This window comes from Hypanus sabinus, chromosome 20, assembly GCF_030144855.1.
Source record: "Hypanus sabinus isolate sHypSab1 chromosome 20, sHypSab1.hap1, whole genome shotgun sequence".
NCBI classification, from domain to species: Eukaryota; Metazoa; Chordata; class Chondrichthyes; order Myliobatiformes; family Dasyatidae; genus Hypanus; species Hypanus sabinus.
This window is the reverse complement of record NC_082725.1, coordinates 61889888-61914419: the sequence shown is the minus strand read 5'-3', so window position 1 is coordinate 61914419 and position 24532 is coordinate 61889888. Positions and strand designations below refer to the sequence as shown.

Genomic DNA, 24532 nt, shown 5'->3' with positions numbered 1-24532 from the left:
TAAAGAATTAACTTTATCAGTGATAATTTAGTTGAAAGTTAATATTTCAAATCAAGGATTTTGAATGAGAAACCGAATCACTAATTCAACACATGAACAAAAGTTAAAAATTCAAGAATTTTGAGATGCAGCCCAATTTGGTCTTTCTGTAGCTTCTACCGTAGAACTGCGAATGTGTGATGTGAATGAGTCCTTCCTTGGAGAGGTTTTACCCTGCAATATATGTAGCCTGGTTTAGTGGCTACAGACTGGACTTAAGGCAGGACAGCATCTTTGCCTTACACGACTTAACCCTCTTATTCTTAAGCTAAACACACACATAACAATATCTGATATGCCACTGGGGAATGTAAATTGTGGTAGTTAGAATTTGTGAGTTCCTGTAGTCCAAATGAAATAGTCAACTGATGTCAATCAGAGAAGGAAGAGTAACATTTTTATTTCGTATGGTCTGTGAATTACTTTATACCCATCACTGTGATTGAGATTTAACTGAGTCCTCAGTATGAGGGCAATTAAGCATGGCAAAAAAATTCTTGCATTACTAATGAAGTCTAAATGCCATGAATTACTAATTAAAGACAAACAGTCAGGAATTCCAGTTTGGAACAAACCTATTTCTGGTTTGCTACATTTTAAAAAAAATAATGCTTAACTTTTCTTTTATATAGCTGGAAAATGACTGAAACTAAACAGGAGAATACACCAAGGCTTAGTCAGTGTATTACAGAGTCATGGACGAGTTGTGCAGTGTTTTTTGAGGAAATGTCCCATTTCAAAAAGCAAAACCCTGGGAAGGTAAGAAACTTCCAATTCCCTTCAAATCTAAAGTGTAGACCTCCACTTTTTATAAAAAGTAATTGTAAAAAATGTGAATCTGTTTGGTAGCTACAATTTGGGATGAAGCTAGTTTATTTCCTTTCCTTCTACTGCTCCATATTATTTGTGTTATTATTATGTACACATTATGTACAAGAGATTACAATGAAAAATTAAATACATTTTGTATGGTTTAAAAATTAACTGATGAATTAATTTTATTTTTAATATCTAAATCATTAATGTTATTTGTCCTTGTATCTGCTAGCAAGAATCCTTCCTTCTTAGAAGTGATATATGGGGCATTGGAGAAGTTTTAACCAATCATACATTAGAATTGGGAAGGTACATAGTTAAATGGCCCATTCAGAATTGCCAACCATTTTCTGCCCAGTTCCTAATTAGTATCGTAAGTTGGCCTTTTATGAACGTATTAGGACACATGAAGACTTTCTGCTCAATAAATATTAGTGGGGAAAGAAGGCCTAAAGTATTAGTCAAAATTGTTTTTTGTTCAGTTCAAATGGAGTCAAAGAGCTTCTTCTACATGATAGAACAAGAATGGGCAGTAGAAGATCTGCTTCAATATTCTCTTGCAACTTGAGTAGTTTGTTAACCTTTCTTTTAATTTTCCTTTTCTCTCTTTCCTACAGTTTTGCCTTCTTGTTTGTAGTCTCTGTACATTTTGTGCTATTATTGGACGCTACATACCTGGTGCTGTGGTATCGTATGTCTTGTGTAAGTACTCCCACTGCTGTTTAAGAACTATCGTCCAGTAGTTATTTTTGTTATATATGTTCCCGTGGTTATGAGATTGCTGCACTATGTTAGGTGCAACAGCCAAGCATTTGAAACATTACAGAAATGTACATAAACAACAGAATGCTTAATCATAAACCAGCTTTTGTGGGATTTGGACGGTGCATTTTAATTAACTGTTCTGATTTTATAGCTGCTGTTCATAATAAACTTCTTTCTTTTAAAATTACACAATCTTGTCAAGTTGTCAGTACCAGGGCCTCAATTTTTTATTTAGTCTTTCCAGCTACACCCAGCATAAAGCTGTCCATGTATATTGTATGTTAGCATAACATAGAAACATAGAAAATAGATGCAAGAGTAGGCCATTTGGCCCTTCGAGCCTGCACCACCATTCAGTATGATCATGGCTGATCATACAGCTCAGAACCCTGTACCTGCTTTCTCTCCATACCCCTGATCCCTTTAGCCATTGATGCACCATCAATAACTCCCTGAGATATGAGGTGAGATATCGACTTTTATTGACTGGAAGAAAGAATAAGCAGCAATTGACCACCAAGCTACATCCTGGAGACTGAGGGCAGGGCTCAGGCCTCAATCGCCTTTATACCGGGGTCTGTGGGAGGAGCCACGGTCAGTGGGAGTAGCCACAGGAACAGTCAGCAGGGGGGGCATATGTATATGTAGTTCACCACAGCCACAAGGGCCATATCTAACTTCCTCTTAAATATAGCCAATGAACCGGCCTCAACTGTTTCCTGTGGCAGAGAATTCCACAGATTCACCACTCTCTGTGTAAAGAAGTTTTTCCTCATCTCGGTCCTAAAAGGCTTCCTCTTTATCCTTAAACTGTGACCCCTTGTTCTGGACTTCCCCAACATCGGAAACAATCTTCCTGCATTTAGCCTGTCCAATCCTTTTAGAATTTTATACATTTCAATAAGATCCCCCCCTCAATCTTCTAAATTCCAGTGAGTATAAGCCTAGTCGATCCAGTCTTTCTTCATATGAAAGTCCTGCCATCCCAGGAATCAATCTGGTGAACCTTCTTTGTACTCCCTCTATGGCAAGAATGACTTTCCTTAGATTAGGGGACCAAAACTGCACACAATACTTTAGGTGCGGTCTCACCAAGACCTTGTACTACTGCAGTAGAACCTCCCTGCTCCTGTACTCAAATCCTTTTGCTATGAATGCCAACATACCATTTGCTTTTTTCACTGCCTGCTGTACCTGCATGCCCACCTTCAATGACTGGTGTACAATAAAATTTAAGTGGAGTTATGCTCAGTACTTCCCACTGAACTGTGTATTTTATTTTTCTTAAAATATTTTAAGCATTCTTGTACAGATAAATACTAATTCAGGAGCAGATTTGCCATTTGCTACCATAGAAAATTGACTGCCCAAGCCTAAGATTCCTTTCGGCTGTCAAATCAAAACAAATGCACCTTATCAGTCTATGACTTAGATCATGGTTAATGTCAGTGGAGAATGTTCTGATTTTTCTGTATCACTCCATTTCTGTTTATTCAACAGCAGAAATATTAACGAGATTTCTATGAGCTGATTACTTTTTATAATGCAGCAGTGTCATCCTGTGCACATTCACACAAAGTGCAGGATTTTCTTTTTTGTCACAATGACAACCTGTTTCTCCACAAAAGCTCAATGCGAACAATAGGAGTTAGCATTGTTAGAATCCTCTCTCCAGCACTGTGCTGAAATGGATAGCAAAATTCACTGATTTAATAGACTAGCTGATGGTGTCTGTTTCTCTGCAGAAACAGCAGCAACTGCTGGCTGATCTCAGTGCCACAAGATAAACAGATAGAATTCAAACCCTACAATTATGCTGATGCTTACTGGGATTCTGTCTGCCTCCTCACGCAACATGAGCTGGTGATCTCAGCAGGTCGGGCAGTATCCGTTGAAAGAAGCAGTCAATGTTTCGGGTTGAAACCCTTTGTCAGGACTGGGTTTCGACCCGAAACGTTGACTGCTTCTTTCAATGGATACTGCCCGACCTGCTGAGTTCATCTAGCTTTTTTGTACGTCTTGATTTGACCACAGCATCTGCAGTGCACTTTGTGTTTAGTATGAGCTGGTGATGTCACCAGTTGGTATCTACATTAAAGTGTACATCCTGGAGTTCCGGTGATGTCATCGTCGAGAATGGCAGCTTGTCAATAGCTCCTCCGGAAAGATACATATTTTGCCCCATTAACCCATCAAATATAGGATTTTTCAAAAGTATTTGAACTGATAAGAGGGGCAAGAATGGGGAAAAAGAATGGAAATAAAAAAAGCAACATTGCGGAGCCTGTGAATGAGACGGGTACAGTGAGCGGCTCTCCTACCCGACCACGTGCTAGCGAGGCTGACGATGGGCCTTGTTCAGGCGAAGCAGCAAATATGATCTAAATTTTGAAAGAGATAAGGGAGTTCCAAAAAGATATAAAACAGCAGCTACATGATATTAAGTCAGAGCTTGCCAACGTCTATCAAAAAATAGCGGTGGCAGAGACTCGAATTGAGAAGGTGGAAGATCGCATGCAAAACGTGGAACAGATGCTAAGTAAGACGATAAAAATATTAAATCAACAAGAAAGTAAACTGCTTGACCTGAAGGGAAGATCACGGCGGAAAAATTTCAGGATATACAATGTTCCCAAAGGAGCAGAGGGTTTGTTTATAATGGAGTTTGTACGGAAGTTGCTGTGGGTCGCGCTGGAGATTTTTTCAACTGTGGATCTGGAAATTGAGAGGGCGCATCGTGCGATTGTCCCGCGGCCTACCCGGGGCAGAGAAGTTAAGCCACACTCAATAGTAGTTAAATTCCTTCGATACAGTACCAAGGTGGAGATTCTATGAAGGGCCTGGGGTAAGAAGAGGGTGTTTTTATATGGTAAATTAATATATTTTGATCAAGATTACCCCCTCACGGTCCTGCAGAAATGTAAAGAATACCCTGAAGTAAAGCGAATACTAAAGCAAGAAAGGATTAGATTTCAAACTCCGTACCCTGCTAAACTTTGAGTGTTTTATCAAGATGGGATCCAACTGTATCAGACAGTGGAAGAGGCGACTACAGACATGAAGGCCAGAGGGTTGCCTGTCAGTGTGATCAAATTGAGGGAAAGCCTGGTAGAGGAATTATCCCGCTCTACTTGGGAAGTAGTGTGAGAATCGAGAGAGCAGGAGATGGGAGGAGGGTGAGAGAAGTATATCAGGAAGAGTCTGGGAGTTTTCCAAAGACAGCCCTCAACCCCTCCTGAAGAGCCATAAGGTTTGGCTAACTTTAGAAATGTTGAGAAACTAAATGGAAGCAAAAGTAGATGGTGATATACCTATCTCGAGAAATACTTATTACAATGTGGATTTTATATTACTCAGTTATTCTTTATTCACTCACTTACTTCTTTTTCCCCACCAAAATGAGAATATAGAATATAAAATTCAACGTATCAGTATGGGTAGAAACTCTTCTAATCGTTTGGCCATGATGGAGGTAAATAATCTATAATCTACATTAAGAACAGATATTGGTCTAAATGACTCACATCCCATTTTATCCTTGCCTTCTTTCGGTATATTTGAGATTATCACTTCCTTCCAACTGGATGGCAGTTGTGCCTTTTTTTTTAGAGCCCAGTTCAGTGTGGGGAGTAAAACAGGAATTAACTCATTTTTAAATTCTTTGTACCACTCTGTTGTATCCATCTGATCCTGGTGACTTGCTTAATTTAAGCCTACTAATTGCAGCTTTTAATTCAACTTCAGTTGTGTCAGTAGTCATTGTTCTATTTTGTTCTTTGCTTAAGGTGGATAACTAGAGAATTCTGGAAGGTGTCAATTTGGGTTATGTGTGCGTGTGTGTGCATATATATATATAGGAGGAGTACACAGGGAAATCTTTTCTGTGTAATGGATTTGTTCACTGACTTTTATGGATACTGCAATGGGGGCCCTCAACTCACAGGTAGGAGGGGCTATCCCCCACAGCTAGATATTTCCTCTAGCTCAACCCAGGGTCATCTACTAGAGATCTCAGCCTTGGAATCACACCTTCATTGCCTTTTTTGTTATTATTTGCGCTTCTTGGTTCTTATTTGTTCAGGGAGTAGATCGATTAAGTTTTATTCTGCTAATTTCAATGATACATTGACAGATAAATACAGATGGCTAAGGACAAAGTAAAATTCATTTCTTTTAATGTCAAAGGGCTATTAAATCCAATCAAACGTAATAGAATACTATCCAAAATGAAAAAAGAACACGCCCATGTAGTATATTTACAGGAAACTCACAAGTGATAATGAGCTTAGAAAACTAAAGAGAATGGGCTTCACTAATTTGTTTTTCTCTTCATATAAATTAGGACATAGGAGAGGAGTTGCTATTCTAATCTCAAGTAAGCTAAATTTTGAAAAAGTGTTCGAAATGGGAGATAAGGAGGGCAGATATATTCTGGTAAGGGGGAATATAGATGGAAATTCAGTTACTCTATTGAATATATATGCACTCCTGGGAAGTGATACTGGTTTCTTTCAGAAAATTGCTGATATTATGGTAGCGGAAACAGAAGGTTTCTTGATATGTGGGGGAGACTTAAGTTTACAATTACAACCAAAGTTAGACTCTTCCAATAGAAAAACCATTGAAACAAAATTCTTATGTAAGAAAGTTAATACGCTTTTTGAGGATGTTGATTAATTGATATATGGAGGAACCTTTTCCCAACAGAAGGGATTACACTCATTATTCTGCTCCCCATTCTGGATATACAAGAATAGACTATTTCAATACATTTGGAAAAGACAAAGACAAAATAAACACCTGTGGAATTGGGACAATAGATGTAAGTGACCATGCACCTATATATTTATCTGTTGATTTTGACCTACAACCAAAGAATACTATTTGGAAACTAAATTCAAGTCTACTCAATGATTCGTACTTTAGGGAACATTTTAAAAAAGAAATTAGTCTGTACTTAGAATTCAATGATAATGGAGAGGTTTCACCTTCCATTTTATGGGATACTCTGAAGGCTGTCTTAAGAGGGAAGATTTTAGCAATATCTTCATATAAGAAAAAAATAAGGAATAAAACATGAGAGGAATTACAAAATAGGCTGCAGGAACTAGAGAAAAAACACAAATTGAATTTGGCAATTGGCAATTTGGAAATTAAAAAAATTAGGAATGAAATTAATAGTTTGGCTATGCAAGAAATCAAGAAAAATTTAATGTTTCTGAAACAGAGACATTATGAAAGTAGATCTAAGTCTATGAAAATTCTGGTGTGGAAACTGAGAAAAAAAAGATAGCAGAAAATACAATTCATAGAATTAGGGATCCAAGAACAAAAATGATAAAAAATAAGCTAAGTGAAATTCAAGAAGCTTTTGAAGTGTTTTATAAAACTCTATATTCCAAAGTTCCAGGGGCAAGCATAACTCAAATTGACACCTTCCTGATTCTCTAGTTATCCACCTTAAGCGAAAAACAAAATAGAACAATGACTACTGACACAACTGAAGTTGAATTAAAAGCTGCAATTAGTAGGCTTAAATTAAGCAAGTCACCAGGATCAGATGGGTATACGGCAGAGTGGTACAAATAATTTAAAAATGAGTTAATTCCTATTTTACTCCCCACACTGAACTGGGCTGTAAAAAAAAAGGCACAACTGCCATCCAGTTGGAAGGAAATGATAATCTCAGCTATACCGAAAGAAGGCAAGGATAAAATGGAATGTGAGTCATTTAGACCAATATCTGTTCTTAATGTAGATTATAGATTATTTACCCCCATCATGGCCAAACGATTAGAAGAGTTGCTACCCATACTGATACGTAACAATCAGACAGGTTTTACATGACAACGCCAAACACAAGGCAATATACGAAGGACACTTCACATTATGGATCATATACAAAAAATAAAATTGAAGCAATAGTGATAAGCGTGGACACTGAAAAGGCATTTGATTCGGTTAATTGGAATTTTCTTTACTGAGTTTTACATAGATTTGGTTTCCAAAACAATTATTAAAGCTATACAGACACTATATGACAATCCTACTGCTAGGATTAAAATCAATGGATATTTATCAAATAGTCTTATCCTAGAAAGGGACATGGTTGTGCATGGGTTATGCATGGTCACTGCTACTCTTCGCATTATATCTGGAACCATTAGCTCAATACATCAGACAAAATGAAGATATCAGGGGAATTACTATTAAAGGGACAGAGCATAAATTGGCTTGTTAAGCGGATAACATTTTGATCTTTTCTAGGGCAAACAACATACTCTTTACCTAAATTGATGCAATCCTTTGAACAATGTGGTCAATTATCAGGATACAAGATCAACATAGATAAAACCCAATTACTTTCATATAACTATAGCCCACCAAGAGAAATAGAAAGTAGATATCCCTGGGCATGGCAAACAGAGTCTTTCAAATATTTGGGCATCATTATGCCAAAAGATTTGGCAAAATTATCAGAATGCAATTATTATCATTATCAGCCTTTATATAAAAAAATTAAGGAAGATATGGCAAGATGGAACCTGATTCCTTTTTTCAGTCTCAGTTCAAGGATTGAGTCTATTAAAATGAAAATTTAATAATTGAATATATTGCCCAGACTGTTATATCTCTTTCAGACCCTACCAACAGAGATTAATCAAAATCAATTCAATGAATGGAACAAGATGTTATCAAGGAGTGGCAGATGAAGTTCAACCCAGAGAAGTGTGAGGTGGTACACTTTGGAAGGACAAACTCCAAGGCAGAGTACAAAGTAACTGGCAGGATACTTGGTATTGTGGAGGAGCAGAGAGATCTGGGGGTACATGTCCACAGATCCCTGAAAGTTGCCTCACAGGTGGATAGGGTAGTTAAGAAAGCTTATGGGGTGTTAGCTTTCATAGGTCGAGGGATAGAGTTTAAGAGACGCGATGTAATGATGCAGCTCTATAAAACTCTAGTTAGGCTGCACTTGGAGTACTGTGTCCAGTTCTGGTTGCCTCACTATAGGAAGGATGTGGAAGCATTGGAAAAGGTACAGAGGAGATTTACCAGGATGCTGCCTGGTTTAGAGAGTATGGATTATGATCAGAGATTAAGGGAGCTAGGGCTTTACTCTTTGGAGAGAAGGAGGATGAGAGGAGACATGATAGAGGTGTACAAGTTATTAAGAGGAATAGTCAGAGTCGACAGCCAGCACCTCTTACCCAAGGCACCACTGCTCAGTACAAGAGGACATAGCTTCAAGGAAAGGGAAGGGAAGTTCAAGGGGGATATTAGAGGAAGGTTTTTCACTCAGAGAGTTGTTGGTGCGTGGAATGCACTGCCTGAGTCAGTGATGGAGTGAAATTTAAGAGACTACTAGACAGGTATATGGAGGAATTTAAGGTGGGGGGTTATATGGGAGGCAGGGTTTGAGGGTCGGCACAACATTGTGGGCCGAAGGGCCTGTAATGTGCTGTACTATTCTATGTTCTATAAGCTGGAACAATTTGATTCATATTGGAAAAATGGTTTAAATACATAATGCCTCATAGGCCTCATTTTATTCTCACAAATCAATGAATATGTTGTAAACAAAAGATCACTCCCTACTTGTACATAATTTTTTCCTTTTGCTTGTGTTTTCTTTCCACTCTTTTCTATAAGTGTATACCTCAGATAAATATTATGTGGATATTTGTGACATACATATGTACAATGTCTGAAATACATATTATGGAAATGTTTGATGATAAACCAAGAAAAAAATAAATTACAAAAAATATATAGTGTACATCCTCGCCCCATAGAAATCGGCTGAAAAGGAGAGAGGGTGACGGGGGGGGGGGAGGGAGATATATAGTAAATCATTGAGCTTAATGTTTAAACAGTGAAGGCATTTCTATGGAGATTCAAAAATCAGGAACGTGCAAGAGGCCATAACTGGAGGAACAAAAAGATCTCAAAAGATTGTAAACCTGCTGGACATTAGAAGGATGGGCAGCATGAAGACTCAGTAGGGAATTTGGTAAAAAGGGATAAGAATTTTAAAGTGGAGATGCTACCAGATAAACTTATCAGCATAATTTTTCCATCAAGACCATCTACTTTCAACACTGATATTGCCAATGTCTGATGTTTTCTCAACTCTTTGACTGGTGAAATCCTTATCCCTGTCACCCTTACCTTTAGACATAACCTCCAATACCCTTCTGATCACTTTTCCATTTTTGACCCTCATAAACCCTGCTGGTTGTATTCTAACCCGCATTGTGTGCTCATTTCCTCTGTGATCATTAAACAATCATTGGCATTGGTCAAAATAGAAAGTGAAGTAACCACATTGGAATGAATTGCATCAAGGATTTTAGTGAATTTAGTTCTGATGGTTTCGATCAAGTGAGATTTTATCCCATGTTTTTTGGTTAGATTTTAATCTTGGCCCTGAGGTAGAAATCAGTCTTTCATTGCAAATCCTCTTCAAAGCCTTTGATCAACTTCAGCAATGTTAGTTATACCTACAATTAGGTTGATTTTGTTGATTCCTGCCCTAATTGATTAGTTGAGGGTGGTAACTACTCAGACACTATATGACGTGATAGGTTTTTGCATTGTTTGTTTGCAACTTCACTGCAGCAATTTGGCACAAACTCTGTGAGTTCTGGAGCACAAGTCTTCTGTATTAAGGTGGGATATTATCAGGTCTCATTGAATTTTCTGCATCCAGTGCTGTGGACCATTTCTTGATATCATGTAGAAAGAATTGAGCTGGCTGGAGGTGGGCTTTTTTGAGGAGGATTATATATTACTGAAATACTTCACCCTTGTCAATGATACTCACATGTTAGAATTCTGCCTTCACTGAGGATGCTCTTGGTGATTCTTTCTTCCATTACATATTGTCCACCATGATCTGAAATTGATGTGGCTTGATTGTAAAACTTTAATCTGATCTGTTTTGTGCATTTTAATTTTAAAAAAATTTGGGATACAGCACGGAATAAGCCCTTCTGCACCATTTAGCAACTCCCAATTCAATTCCAGACTAATCATGGTACAATTTACAATGATCAATTAACCTATCAACCAGCACATCTTTGAATTGTGGGAGGAAACTGGAGCACCCAGAGGAAACCCACACCAAGGGGAGAATATACAAACTCTTTACAGGCAGCGGCGGGAAATGATCTTGTGTCATCTGAACTGTCACTACCATGCCAACCCAATGTTTAGTTTTGTTCATTGCACACCTTTAGAACATATATTGCAGGTTCACTGGGTTGGGATCTTATTTTCAGTGTGTACCTCTGGCTTGCCCTTCTGCATTCCTCTTTGAACTAACTTGGGGCCCTGGCAATTGAAGGATAAGCTGGATCAGATGAATGGCGTACAGTTCTGAGAACAACAGTAAATTAATTGTCAGTTTCAGCTGCCAGAACTGCTCTATCTAATTTGGTATATCTGTGAGCCACACAATGAAAAGCATACCCAATGTGAAATAGGGAGTTTGGCTCCACAAGAACATTATGGTGGTCACTCCTATTATAGATTATATCTGCCGAGAATGAAATTGTGGGATAAACCTTTACTACTCTCACAACCTGCCACAGATTTAGACAAGTGGCTACATCCTTGAAGACTCAGCTAGCTTGGTCAGCGGTGGTGCTACTAAGCCACAATTGGTGTTGAGCTTTAAAGTCTCCACTTCAGAATACATCCTGCACCCTTGCTCTTCCCAGAATTTCTAAGTAACATTAAACATGAATGAGCATTGTTATCAGCTGAGACCTTCCTTTTTCATTCATGGGCTGAAGACCTCATAAGCAAGGTCAGCAATTATTGTCAATTCCTAATTGTTTTTTGAATTGATTAGCTTTAAGAAGGCACATTAAAGAAGGTACTAGGGAATCAACACATTCTTGTGGGACCCTGCTATGTCCAGACTACACCAGATAAATCCGTAACCGAAGCTTTTTCTCTTCGTTTTTACCCTCCGTCCACACTAAAACAGCGTTTTTTGTCCCCCGAAACCGGAGATTTTCAGAAACGCTTTCCAGAGTGTGTAATTTTGAAAACGCCGGATTGGCCGGAGCAGTGTGGAATCTGAAAATGCTGTCATGACGTGCTGGAACAGATTGTGACGGCAGCACGCCATTTCATTGTTTTCTTGAATGTAACCTAACAATTTCAGAACAGATGGCAACGAGACTGAAGCCAGAAGAGTTAGAAATGTACTCACCAAATACTTTGACCCATAACTTACTGGATAAATAAGTATACTCACTTTGCCCTGTTTTCTGTCCTTGCTCATTGGTGGTTTACCTATTTATGCAAGTACTTCTTTGACAATAGATGTGTAACAGCTTAACGTAATATTGTTTGGAAATACAAGATAATACTGATGCAGACATGCTTTATACATTTAACAAGGGGCTTTATTAATGCAACAGTGTTCTTCAGTTTTTCAATGTTCGTCGTCAGCTGGGTCATACAGTCCGTGAACTTCCTGTCAGTTGCCTCCATATGTTCCAGTATTGTTTTTTTTTAAACTTTTAAGTCCTCCTGCAAGAGAGCCAATGACTGTCCATCGTTTAAGTTTATCTTGTCTGTGACACGGACTTTCACAGCGAGATTCGACACCAAACATGTCGCATGTTTTCGGTAGATGTGTCCTGCCCATACGCAGTAGGAGGAGGTTCACTGAAATAACCGTTTTAATGTGGACAGAGATATTTTTAAAAACGCATAGTGTGGACGCCTATCGTTTTTACGCGAAACCGGCATTTTCAAAATTATCCGGTCTAGTGTGGATGTAGCCTGGAAGTCACAAGGTCCATACTCTGTAATTGAAATTGCTGGGAAAAATTACTGGTAGATACAAAGGCAGCTTCTTTATTCGACAAAACAATGCACAGCAGGCGTCATATGGAGATGCTTTTGGTGGAAAGGTCTGCTGGCCCAATGTGGCTCAATATTTATGTGCTAAGCACAAAGGACAGTTATATATTTACGAAGTATAAACAATGCTTTCTTTTGAAACTACATACAAACTTTACATATTTTTATTCACATCCATCCCATGGACGCCAGCAGCGTCTGGACTGGGATCCACAGCTTTTCAAGTCAAGTCAAGTCACTTTTTTTTGTCATTTCGACCATAAACTGCTGGTACAGTGCATTGTAAAAATGAAACAATGTTCCTCCAGGATCATGGTGCAACATGAAACAACACAAACTACACTAGACTATGTGAGACAACTCAAGGCTACACTAGACTACGTAAAATAACACAAAAACTACACTAGACTACAGACCTACACAGGACTACATAAAGTGCACAAAACATTGCAGGGCAGTACAGTAATTAATCATTAATAAACAAGACAATAGGCACAGTAGAGGACAAATTTCAATATAATAATAAATGATGTAGATGTCAGTCTAGACTCTGGGTATTGAGGAGTCTGATGGTTTGGGGGAAGAAACTGTTGCACAGTCTGGTTGTGAGAACCTGAATGCTTCGGTACCTTTTGCCAGATGGCAGGAGGGAGAAGAGTTTGTATGAGGGGTGTGTGGGGTCCACTGATTCTGATTAACCATGGTGTGAGAACATCCTTCAGGAAGGTGAACCCATGCAAATCATCTGGTCAAGGTGGTATCCATGGCCAAGTACTGAAGATCTGTGCTAATCAAGTAGCTGGAGTATATACTGACATCTTTAACCTTTCACTTCAGCAGTCTGAAATACCATACCAGTGCCCAAGAAGAACATAGTAACTTGCCTCAAGGCCTATTGTCCAGTAGCATTTATATCTACTGTGATGAAGTACTTTGAAAGGCTAGTAATGAAGCACATCAACAACATAAGACAATAAGACATAGTAGCAGAATTAGGCCACTCGGCCCATCAAAGCGGCTATGCCATTCCATCATGGCCAATTCATTATCACTCTTAACCCCATTCTTCTGCCTTCTCCAGTAATGTTTGACACCCTGACTAAGCAAGAACCTATCAATCTCCACTTTAAATATACTCAATGACCTGGCTTCCACAGCCATTGTAGAAATGAATTCAGTAGATTCACCACCCTCTGGCTCAATAGAGGTCCCTCTAATCTAAGGCTGTGCCCTCTGGTCCCAGACTCACCCATTATAGGAAACATCCTCTGCACATCCACTCTATTTAGGCCTCTCAATATTTGATAGCTTTCAATGAGATCCCCCCTCATTCTTCTAAACTTCAGCAAATACAGGTCCAGAGCATTCAAGTGTTCCTTACATGTTAACCCTTTCATTCCCAAAATCATTTTCATGAACCTCCTCTGGATCCTCTCCAAACCAGCTCATCTCCCCATAGATAAGGAGCCCAAAACTGTTCAGACCCAAAAGTACAATCTGACCAATGCCATCTTAAGCCTCAGCATCACATCCTTGCTCTTATATTCAGGTCTTCTCAAGATGAATGCTAACATTGCATTTGCCTTCCTTACTACCAACACAATCTACAAGTTAACCTTTAGGGAATCCTGCACAAAGACTCCCAAGTCCTTTTGCACCTCTTATGTTTGAATTTTCTCCCCACTTAGAAAATAGTTTACTCCTTTATTCTTTCTACCAAAGTGCATGACCATGTACTTCACTACACTATATTCTATCCACCACTTCTTTTCCCATTCTCCCAATCTGTCCAAGTCCTTCTACAGAATTACTGCTTCCTCAACACTACCTGACCCTCCACCTATGTTTGTATTGAATGCAAACTTGGGCACAAAGCCATCAATTCTGTCATCAAAATCGTTGATACTCTAAAGTACCAATGCCAACCTTTGCATAACATCACTAGTCAATGGAAGCAAACTAGAATAGGCCTTTTTTGTTCTGATTTCTTGCCTCCTGCCAGTATCTATGCTAGTATCTTTCCTGTAGAACCATGCGCTCTTACCTTTTTTAGTAGCCTCATGAGTGGCACCTTGTCAAAGGCCTTCAGAAAATAAAAATATCCACTGACTCTCCTTTGTCTATCCTGCCTGTTATTTCCTTCTTATTTACCCTACTTTATCAATTCCATCCAAGTACTCTGAAACCTCATCCTTAATAATAGACTCCAACATCTTCCCAACCACTATGGTCAAGCTAATTGGCCTATAATTTCCTTTCTTCAGCCTCACTCCCTTCTTAGAGTGGAGTAATATTTGCAATTTTCCTTTCCTTTGGAACAATTACAAAATCTAGTGCTTCTTGAGAGATCATTATTAATGCCTCCACAATCTCTTCAGCTACCTACTTCAGAACCCTGGGGTGTAGTCCGTCTGGTCCAGGTGACCTACCTCCCTTCAGACCTTTCAGTTTCCTAAGTATCTTCTCCTTGGTTAAAGCAACTACTCTCAGTTCTGCCCGCTGACACTCCTGAATTTCTTGTATACTACCAGCATCTTCCACAGTGAAGACTGATGGAAAATACTTACTAAATTCGTCTGCCAGTCCTTTGTCCCACATTTCTACCTCTCCAGCATCATTTCCCAGCAGTCTAATGTCCATTCGTACCTCTCTTTTACCCTTTATATATCTGAAGAAACTTCTAGTATCTGCTTTAATATTATTGGTTATTATTATTATTATTAAATATTTTCTCTTCTTACGGGTTTTTTAGTTGCCTTTTGTCAGTTTCAAAAGTTTCCCAAAACTTCTCACTATTTTTTGCTATATTATATATCCTCTCATTTGCTTTTATGCTGTCTCTGACTTCCCTCGTCAGCCTCATCCTCCCTTTAGAATATTTCTTCATCTTTAGTATGTATCTGTCCTGCACCTTCTGAATTGCCCCCAGAAACACAGCCATTGCTGTACTGCATCATCCCTGCTAGTGCCCTCTTCTAATCAACTTTGGCCAGCTCTTCTCTCAAACCTCCATAATTCCCTTTACTCCACTGTAAATCTAACTTTACATATGACTTTATTTCCTCCCTCTCAAACTGCAAGGTGAATTTTATCATATGATCACTGCATCATAGGGTTCCTTTACCTAGAGCTTCTCAATCAAATCTGGTTCATTACACAATACGCAGTCCTGAATTGCCTTTCCGCGAATGGTCTCAACCACAAGCTGCTCTAAAAAGCCATCTTGTAGGCATTCTATGAATTCTCTATCTTGTGATCCAGCACCAATCTGATTTATGCAATCTACCTGCATATTGAAATCCCCCATGACTGTCAAAATATTGTCCTCATTACATGCCTTTTCTATTTCCTATTGAAATTTATATCCCACATCCTGGCTTCTGTTTGGGGGCCTTTATATAACTTGCATCAAGGTCTTTTTACTCTTGCAGTTTCTTAACTTTATCCACAAGGATTTTACAGCTTCCAATCCTTTATCACCTCTCTCTAAGGATCTGATTACATTTTGTAGTGACAGAGCCACTCCACTCCTTCTGTCTACCTGCCTGTACTTTCGATACACTGGCTGATGAGTGACTTGGATCCGCTCTAATTTGCCTAGCATCATAATAGGTCACCAGAAGATGCTATTTCTTGGCTCTTTACTCTACTGTAGAACATCTGGACAGTGAAGATGCATATATTAGTGTGCTCTTCATTGACTACAGTTCAACATTCAACACTATCATCCCCTCAAAACTAGTCATTAAGCTCCAAGACCTAGGCCTCAATACCTCCTTGTGTATTTACTCACTTGCAGTTAGTATGATTGGCAACAACATCTCCACAATCACCATCAGAACATGAGCACTGCAAGGCTGTATGCTTAGCCTCCTGTTCTGCTTCCTTTATACTTATGACTGAGGCTGACAGCTGCAATACCATATTTAAGATTGCTGACAATGCCATTGTCATTGGCCAAATCAAAGATGGTGATGAATTGGCATATACTGTAGGAAGGAAATTGACAATCTGGTTGAATAGTATCCCAACAACAAGCTCTCAGTCAATGTCAGCAAAACCATTGACTACAGGAGAAAGAAACTGGAGTCCATGATCCAATCCTCCTTAGGGGATCAAGGTGAAAAGGGTCAAAAGCTTTAAATCCCTTGGTGTTATCAAAGGATCTGTACTGGGACCAGCATGTAGTTGTCATTACAACGAAGGCACGATATTGCTTCTACTTCCTTAGCAGTTTATGGAGATTCGGCATGCCATCTAAAACTTTGATAAACATCTATAGATGCAAAGTGAAGAGTACCCTGACTAGTTGCATTGTGGCCTGGTGTGGAAATGCCAATGTTCAAGAATGGAAAAGCCTTCACAAAGTGTTAGATGCAGCCTGGTCCATTGCAAGCAAAGCCCTCTCCACCACTGAACACATTTACAAAAGCATTGCCTCAAGAAAGCAACATCCATCATCAAGGACCCCCACCATCCAATCCATGCTCTCTCCTCTGCTGCAATCAGGAAGAAGATACAGGAGCTTGAGATCCCATACCACAAGGTTTAGGAACAGCTATTACCCTTCAACATGGAGAACTTCACTGACCTCAACTCTGAACTGATTCCACAACTTAGGGTCTCACTTTCAAGGACTTTACAACTCGTGTTCTCAGTATTATTTATCTCTTTTTATTATTTTTGTATTTGCACAGTTTATCTTTGCATATTGGTAGTTCGCCAGTCCCTGTGTGTAGTTTTTCATCCTGAATTCTATCTTGAACATAAACTACATATATTAGATAGATCTAGTTTGTGGTCTCTGTTGAGGCTGTGGCTCAGATTAGGTATTTATTAGTTTTTGTTAGGTTTTATTTTAGATTCATAGGTTTTGGGGCACAGGGAGGGGAGTTGGGGGCCAGGTTAGGGTTTAGGGACAGGGATGGGGGAATTTGGAGGACAGACTGCAGTCTAAACCTCCACTCCAAGCTTGAAGACCAGCGACCCAGGAGTGTTCGAAGGTCAGCCCGGCAAATCAGCAAGGAAATTCATGCTCCCATTATTGGTGAGTCCAGAGCTTGAGGCCTAGAATTCGGGTCCTCATTCATCATCAAAATTCAAAGTTCTATATAAATTTATTATCATATATGACCCCAAGATTTATTTTCAGTAAATCCAAGAACCATAACAGAATCAGTGAAAGACCATACCCAACAGTATGAACAATCAACCAATGTGCAAAAGTTAACAGACCGTGCAAATACAAAAGAGAGAAAAAAAGATGATAAGTGATAATATCAAGAACATGAGGTGAAGAGTCCTTGATAGTAAGTCCATAGGTTGTGGGAACAGTACAGTGATGGAGCAGGTGAAGTTGAATGAAGTTATCCCCATTGGTTCAAGAGCCTGATGGTTGAGGGGTAATTATTGTTCCTGAACCTGATAATGTGAGTCCTGAGGCTCCTGAACCACCTTTCTGATGGCAGCAGTGAGAAGAGAGCATCACCTGGATGGTGGGGTCCCTGATGATGAATGCTGCTTTCCTGCAACGGTTCTCTGTGCAGATTTGCACAATGGAGGGAAAGATTTTATCTACAGTGGGCTGGACCATATCCACTACTTTTTGTAGGATTTTCTGCTCAAGGGCATTAGTGTTTCTATACCAGGCTATGTTGCAAATAATCAACATACAGTCGGCCCTCCTTATCTGCGGATTCAACCAACTGCGAATTGGGAAAACCCTGAAGTTCTCTCTCCAGCACTCGTTGCTTGAGCATGTACGGACTATTTTTTCTTGTCTATTCCCTAAACAACACAGTATAACAACTATTTACATAGCATTTACATTGTATTAGGTATTTTAAGTAATCTAGAAATGACTTAAATGTACAGGCTTATGTTGAAACATAATTATGAATGAGTTCCGTTCCTGAGTCTGTCTTTAAGTCGGATTTGAGGTCAGAACAGGTACATCCGGTATGATTTAGCGTCAGTCAAACGTTTTTCTTAGTATATAGTACATATTTTACCTTTCTATGCGTATAAACACTTAAGAAACATACATATTTCAATAATTTAACCACTGCATTGCTTAGTAATAATTGTAGCTTTCATCGGGGCAGGGCCTTTCGCATGCTCCATTAAAATTGTTCCAATCGTTGACTGACTGTAGCTGAATGCTTTTCCAATGACCGATGGCATTTCATCTCTTTCCAATCACTTTATTACTTCCACCTTATTTTCAATCGCGATCATGATTATTTTCGTGAATAGAAATACTGCGGATTCAGAGCTGCACCACCAGGTCCTAAAGACCACCGTTCTGATACATGTTAAATAAGAGACTTGAGCATCCACAAATTTTGGTATCCGCGGACGGTCCCGGAACCAATCCCCCGCGGTTAAGGAGGGCCGACTGTACTCTTCACACTTCTATGGCAGTTTGTCAAAGTATTAGATGCCATGCCAAATCTTTATAAACTTATCAAGAGTCTTGTGTCAATACTGAAAATTGAAGCCCAAAGGTTGATTGATTGCATCAAAATCCAGAAGTCAAGGTTCGACGGCCAGAGCCATGAGTCTGAGAATCTCTGTGAGTCCATTGGGGAAAGTCAGGGGCCCAATATCTACAAATTCTGAGTCAGCTGGAGTCTAGAGGCCAAAGACAGCCTATTATAGGTTAGAGGGCTGTGTATGTGCGTAGGTGGGAGGTAGGGAGGGAGGAATGGGGCTTATTTCATTACTGTCTCTTTGTTGCTTGGTATGTTCTGTTTTGTTCTGCCCTGTGTTCTGTTGAGCATTATGGGTGTATTATGTTGGTGCTGGAATGTGTGGTGACATTTGTGGGATGCCCCCCACATCCGTGGGTGTGTTGGTTGTTAACACAAATAATGCATTTGTCTGTATGTTTCATTGTACATATGATCAATAAATCTGAATCTGAGGTATTAGAACAACTGAATGGTCTAAACATGTTAGTAATATATAGAGAACATGCTTCATGTAACAATGTTTCTGATATTTGTGGTAGAAACTTAATATCCTATGAGCATACAGTGAGGGATTTCATCTGTAAATACACAGATAATTTATTTTGACATCATGATTTGCTATGTCAAGCTTTTTTAAATATAAAGAACATCTGTGAAAAGAGAAACAAAATTGGGATTATCCATGAACTTTAGCTGGAGGGAGTAGTGCAGAATATAGTTTAAACAAGTAATGGTTATTAATTGCCTATAAGGTGTATTTTGCTTAGTGAAGATGTGAATGAGAACAGAGGAAGGGCATTTATTTATTTGTTGGTGGGAAGGAAACAGTTGTTTCAGGCACTAAAGACATCTGGGCAGGATAGTGTGAGATTGAATTTATATCTACAGATGTAGAACTATTGATTCCTGTGTTTATTTGACAATTTTTAAAAATTTCTGAGCTCAAAGAAAGGTATAAAGTCTTGTATTTATTTCTAAGAAGGGGAGAGAGACTAATTATTTAAAATAGTGAATGGTTAAAGTTGTTAAGTAGAAAGTAAGGACATTGTAATAATAATAGTAATAATGAGGAAGTAACAAAGCACCTGGAAGTTTAAATTTTATGGGGAAAAGGGAGGGAGAGCAAACCAAATGCATTCAATAAAATTCTAAAAGCCAAAAATAGGTTTCTTTCTTAAAAATAAATACATTTCTTAAAGCTATCTTAGGACAAATGAACTAGTTATTTATCTGGCAGATGAGAAAGCCTGCAGATGCTGGAAATCCAAAGCAATACGCACAAAATGCAGGAGGAACTCAGCATATCAGGTAGTATCTACAGAAACTAATAGATAGTCAAAGTTTTGTGCCAAGACCTTTCTTCACCGAGTTCATCTAGCACTTTGTATGTCATTTATCTGGTGATATGGCAGGTAGCAGTTGCAGATTAGTGATGATATCAACATTGAATTCCTCTTAAAACTACCACCTAGCAGTATAACTGGAAAACATCACAGGTAAATGAGATGTGTTGTCATTTTTGCTTGGTATTGTTGTTGGTGGTGTAAAAATAGCAGCTCATGTAATGTTTTGTTGCTCACATGCAAACAAAGAGATTCAAATTTACAGTTGTACCCTGTATTGAAGTTTACTTATCAGTCCATATTTTGCTTTAAAGTGAAAAATGTCACATCCTTGATCATAGTCTTATTATGTTGTATACCAATGTTTAGAACTTGCAAATATGATTAAAAATGAGTAAGTTATTTAATCCCTGAAGCCTGCTCTGCCATTCAGTAAGATCATGAATGTGACAAGCTGTGTCATTGTCCCATGCCTCTTACTTGTTGTTATTCCTTTCCATGCCTTATGGCACATCAGGCAGCAACCTTGTCATTTCTTTAGCATTAGTTTTTTAACTAGGCCAAGTTATTAACTCGACATTCAACCCAGCATGGATAGAAAGCGTGACTTTAAGGAGTCAGCCCGGGTTCAAATTCAGGACCACTCATCTCTAAGTCTGGTGCCGATGCCACTACACCACCAGCCAGCTCATACCCTTAATAGCTTTGGTTATATAATGTGCACTACTAGATTGCCCTTCTAAGTTATTACTTCAGTAAAACATTTTACTGTAGAACAAAATTGATTGAACAACAGCTGTGTCTATGGGGCTATGAAGATAAAACTAACCATAATGTCATCTCAAATTACATTTCTGTTGAATAGATACAAATATTTTCAACTTTTCTATCTTCTCTCCATTCTGATATTCTGTCAATTTCTCTTATATGCACTGAATGATGGTGAGGCATGATCTGAAATAATTTTATTTTTCTTGTTGGTTTCACAGTGTTGTGTGTCCTATTGTGGCCTTTAATAACCTCATATGACCTGTGGCATCGTATCTGCAACAGGGTTGAACCAGTTCTGCAGCGACTGGATTTTGGTCTTAAGGATTATGTAAAACATTTGCAAAGAAGAATAGAAAGTAAGAACCTTAAAGTAATTTTAAGATAAATATGAGTGTTAGAAACACAGTGGAACTAAACTAATGATATTTATTGTCCTTATAAGGCATTTTCTATTTTAGTCCTCTATTTGAATAGATTATTTCTTCATCTCAACTAGGCTAATGAAGTACTTTTGAGTTGTAATCAGAATCAGAGTCAGAATAGAACCAAGACATTAAATTTGCATAGTGCAAGATTACACAACCAGAAAGTAATAAAAGTCAGGGTAATGAGTACAGCTGGTATTACCTGAAGGATGACCGTTAACCAGGAGAAGGTATCCAGCCACTTAAAACTGGTGTAAAAACTGGGATATTTCCTTACAACTGCACTGATAGCCTGAAGAGGGGTTTGATCCATATCTAACATAAAGTAAAAACAGATAATGCTGGAAGCACTCAGCAGGTCAGGCACATCTGTAGAGTTTGTCTACTTTGTAAATTGCTAGTTGGATTGGATAATGAGAGGAAGGGTTAGGCAGCTCTAACAGATTATGGATTGCCCTTTGTAGGATTGTGTGTCTCTGTGAAAGTAAAGCATTTTGATTTTATGAAGTGAATGTTAAAAGTTTCTCTTGGTAATTAAGCATGAAGAAAATTATTTCTCTAACATTCCCTTTATTATTTGTTGCTGATCTTGTCTTTCAGTGAAACAGAAAGAATTGGCTGAAAGAAAATCAGAAGATGAGAGTGAAGCAGATACATCAGCTCTTTGTCCCATGGTTAGAGAATATGCTCCTGTAACATGTCGAAATTCACATCCAGATGATCATCTAATCATAGTATAGAAACATTGCGGGCAAACCCAGCATTTTGTCCCCAAGTTAAATTAACTTTGAGGTCACAGAGAAAGAGAGACTTGGAACAAAATTTGTGTATGGTAGCATTCCCATCTGCCCGCTATCCTTAATATTTTAGATAGCAATACTCTGTGCTTGGGCATGGTCTAGTTAAGTTATAAGGTACATATTCTGTTAATGAATAACAGCAAAGTAACTTTCATATCATTGTCTGACATTATGATGCTTCCTGTTGTAAGATTCCTCAGATGATATTAATGTGAAATGTTGGAGCCTTTGGAAAGGCAAATAATGCATTTTTAAATTTGAAGACTTTATGGTCAAGACATGGTCTCCCTTCCCTGCTCCTTCACCCCTCTCTATCTTCCTTACCAACTCTCTTTCCCTGATCCCCTTTATCTTTAGAATCCCACCCCCTTCTTTCTTTCTTGCCATCCTTTGGCTCTCTGAATCTGATTCAATGACCCATCCTCAACCTGCTCTTGCTGCCCTCCTCTCTCCCTTCAACCATCTCTTTTTTCATAATTCTATCCTTCCCATTCCACTCATCTCTTGATCCTTTTGTCTCTTCTCTGCACTTCCTCCATCCTCAACACATTTCTAGATCTCTGTTTTGCCTCCTCTTCTTCTGCATGCCCTCTAATTCTCCTTCCCCCACCCCCACATTCATCTTCCCAGTCATCCCCCATCATTCTGAAATTCTGACATTGCACTTTTACCCCGTTCTCTATGAAATATTTCATCTGAAATATGCTGAATATAAAATATAAGCTTAATTGAGTGTATTTATAATGATCACATGATCACCAATAATAGATCAGAATTGGAAGAATGCTGAAATCTGGTTAAAGGATTACAGGTGGTTACAGAGCTGAGGACAAGTCTACAGAGGGCTTGGAACATAACCAGAAGTTTAGGTTGGATTGTCTTTTTAATGCAAATTATTTTCCAGTAAATTTATATTAGTATTTTGAATAAGTTGCTTTAAAACTTTGGTTAATATATTTAGTTGCATGATTAATCACACTTTTTAAATTGTTCAACTGCCGTAATTTCTATGTTTGTTCTGTAGATAAGTACCTCAGGAGCTGGCAAAGAACTGTCTATTTCAGACACAGAACTATCAGAAACATCCTGGACAGAAAATGGAACTTTTAATTTGTCAGAAGGTCATACCCCACAGACAGATGCATCAGATGGTATGGTAAATTAGTGCTACCATTGGTGAATGTGCAGAAACGGAGCAGACTACATGAGATGATTTTTAATAAATGAAAATTCAAAGGTGGCTACATTCTGGCTGAATGAGTTATGAAAAGGAAGTATATAGTAAATAACTTGTAAACATGAGAAATTCAGCAGGTGCTGGAAATCCAAAGCAATTTTGGACACGAAATGCTGAAGGAACTCAGCAGGTCAGGCAACATCTATGGAAATGAACCAACAGTCAACGTTTCGGGCCAAGGCCGTCCTTCAGGACTGGAATGGAAAGGGGAAGGTGACAGAATAAAAGGGTTGAGGATGAGGGGAAGGAGGATAGCTAGAAGGTGATAGGTGAAGCCAGTTGGGTGGGAAAAGTAAAGGGCTAGAGAAGAAGGGATCTGATAAGAGAGGAAAGTGGATCATGGAAGAAATGGAAGGAGGAGGATCACCAAAGCGAGGTGATAGGCAGATAAGAAGATGTAGGGTGCCAGAGTAGGGAATAGGAGAATTATTTTTTAATAGGAGAAACTGATATTCATGCCATCAAGTTGGATGCTACCCAGACAGAATAAGGTGTTGCACCTCCACCCTGAGGGTGGCCCAACTGTGGCACAAGAGGAGGCCATGGACCGACATGTTGGATTGGGAATTGGAATTAAAATGTTTGGCCATCAGGAAGACCCACTTTTGGCGGATGTTGCAGAGGTGCTTGATGAAGTGGTCCCCTAATTTACGACAAATCTTGCTAAGTAGAGGATTCTGCATCGAGCACCGGACACCACAGATGACCCCAGCAGATTTGCAGGTGGAATGTTGCCTCACCGGGAAGGACTGTTTGGGGTCCTGAATGGAGGTGAGGGAAGAGGTGAATGGGCAGGTGTAGTACTTCGGCTGTTTGCAGGGGTCAGTGCTGGGAGGAAGATTAGTAGGGAGAGACAAATGGACAAGGGAATCACAGAGGGAGAGATCCCTGCAGTAAGTGGAGTGGGGGAAAAGCTAAAGATATGTTTGGGAGGTAAAATAACTTACCTTCAGCAGTGGTGGGGAAGCATATTTGGACT

At 39.0% G+C, this 24532-nt stretch overlaps 1 protein-coding gene across 1 annotated transcript in view; it reads left to right on the top strand.

Moving 5' to 3' along the window:
• retreg1 (reticulophagy regulator 1) overlaps nt 1-24532 on the top strand; it is a 97825-nt gene that overhangs the window by 64517 nt on the left and 8776 nt on the right. Inside the window, exons 4-8 of the mRNA XM_059945753.1 lie at nt 672-798; nt 1473-1557; nt 21310-21447; nt 22117-22190; nt 23341-23467. Coding sequence (XP_059801736.1) covers nt 672-798; nt 1473-1557; nt 21310-21447; nt 22117-22190; nt 23341-23467 — 551 coding nt within the window. The remainder of the gene's footprint in view (nt 1-671; nt 799-1472; nt 1558-21309; nt 21448-22116; nt 22191-23340; nt 23468-24532) is intronic.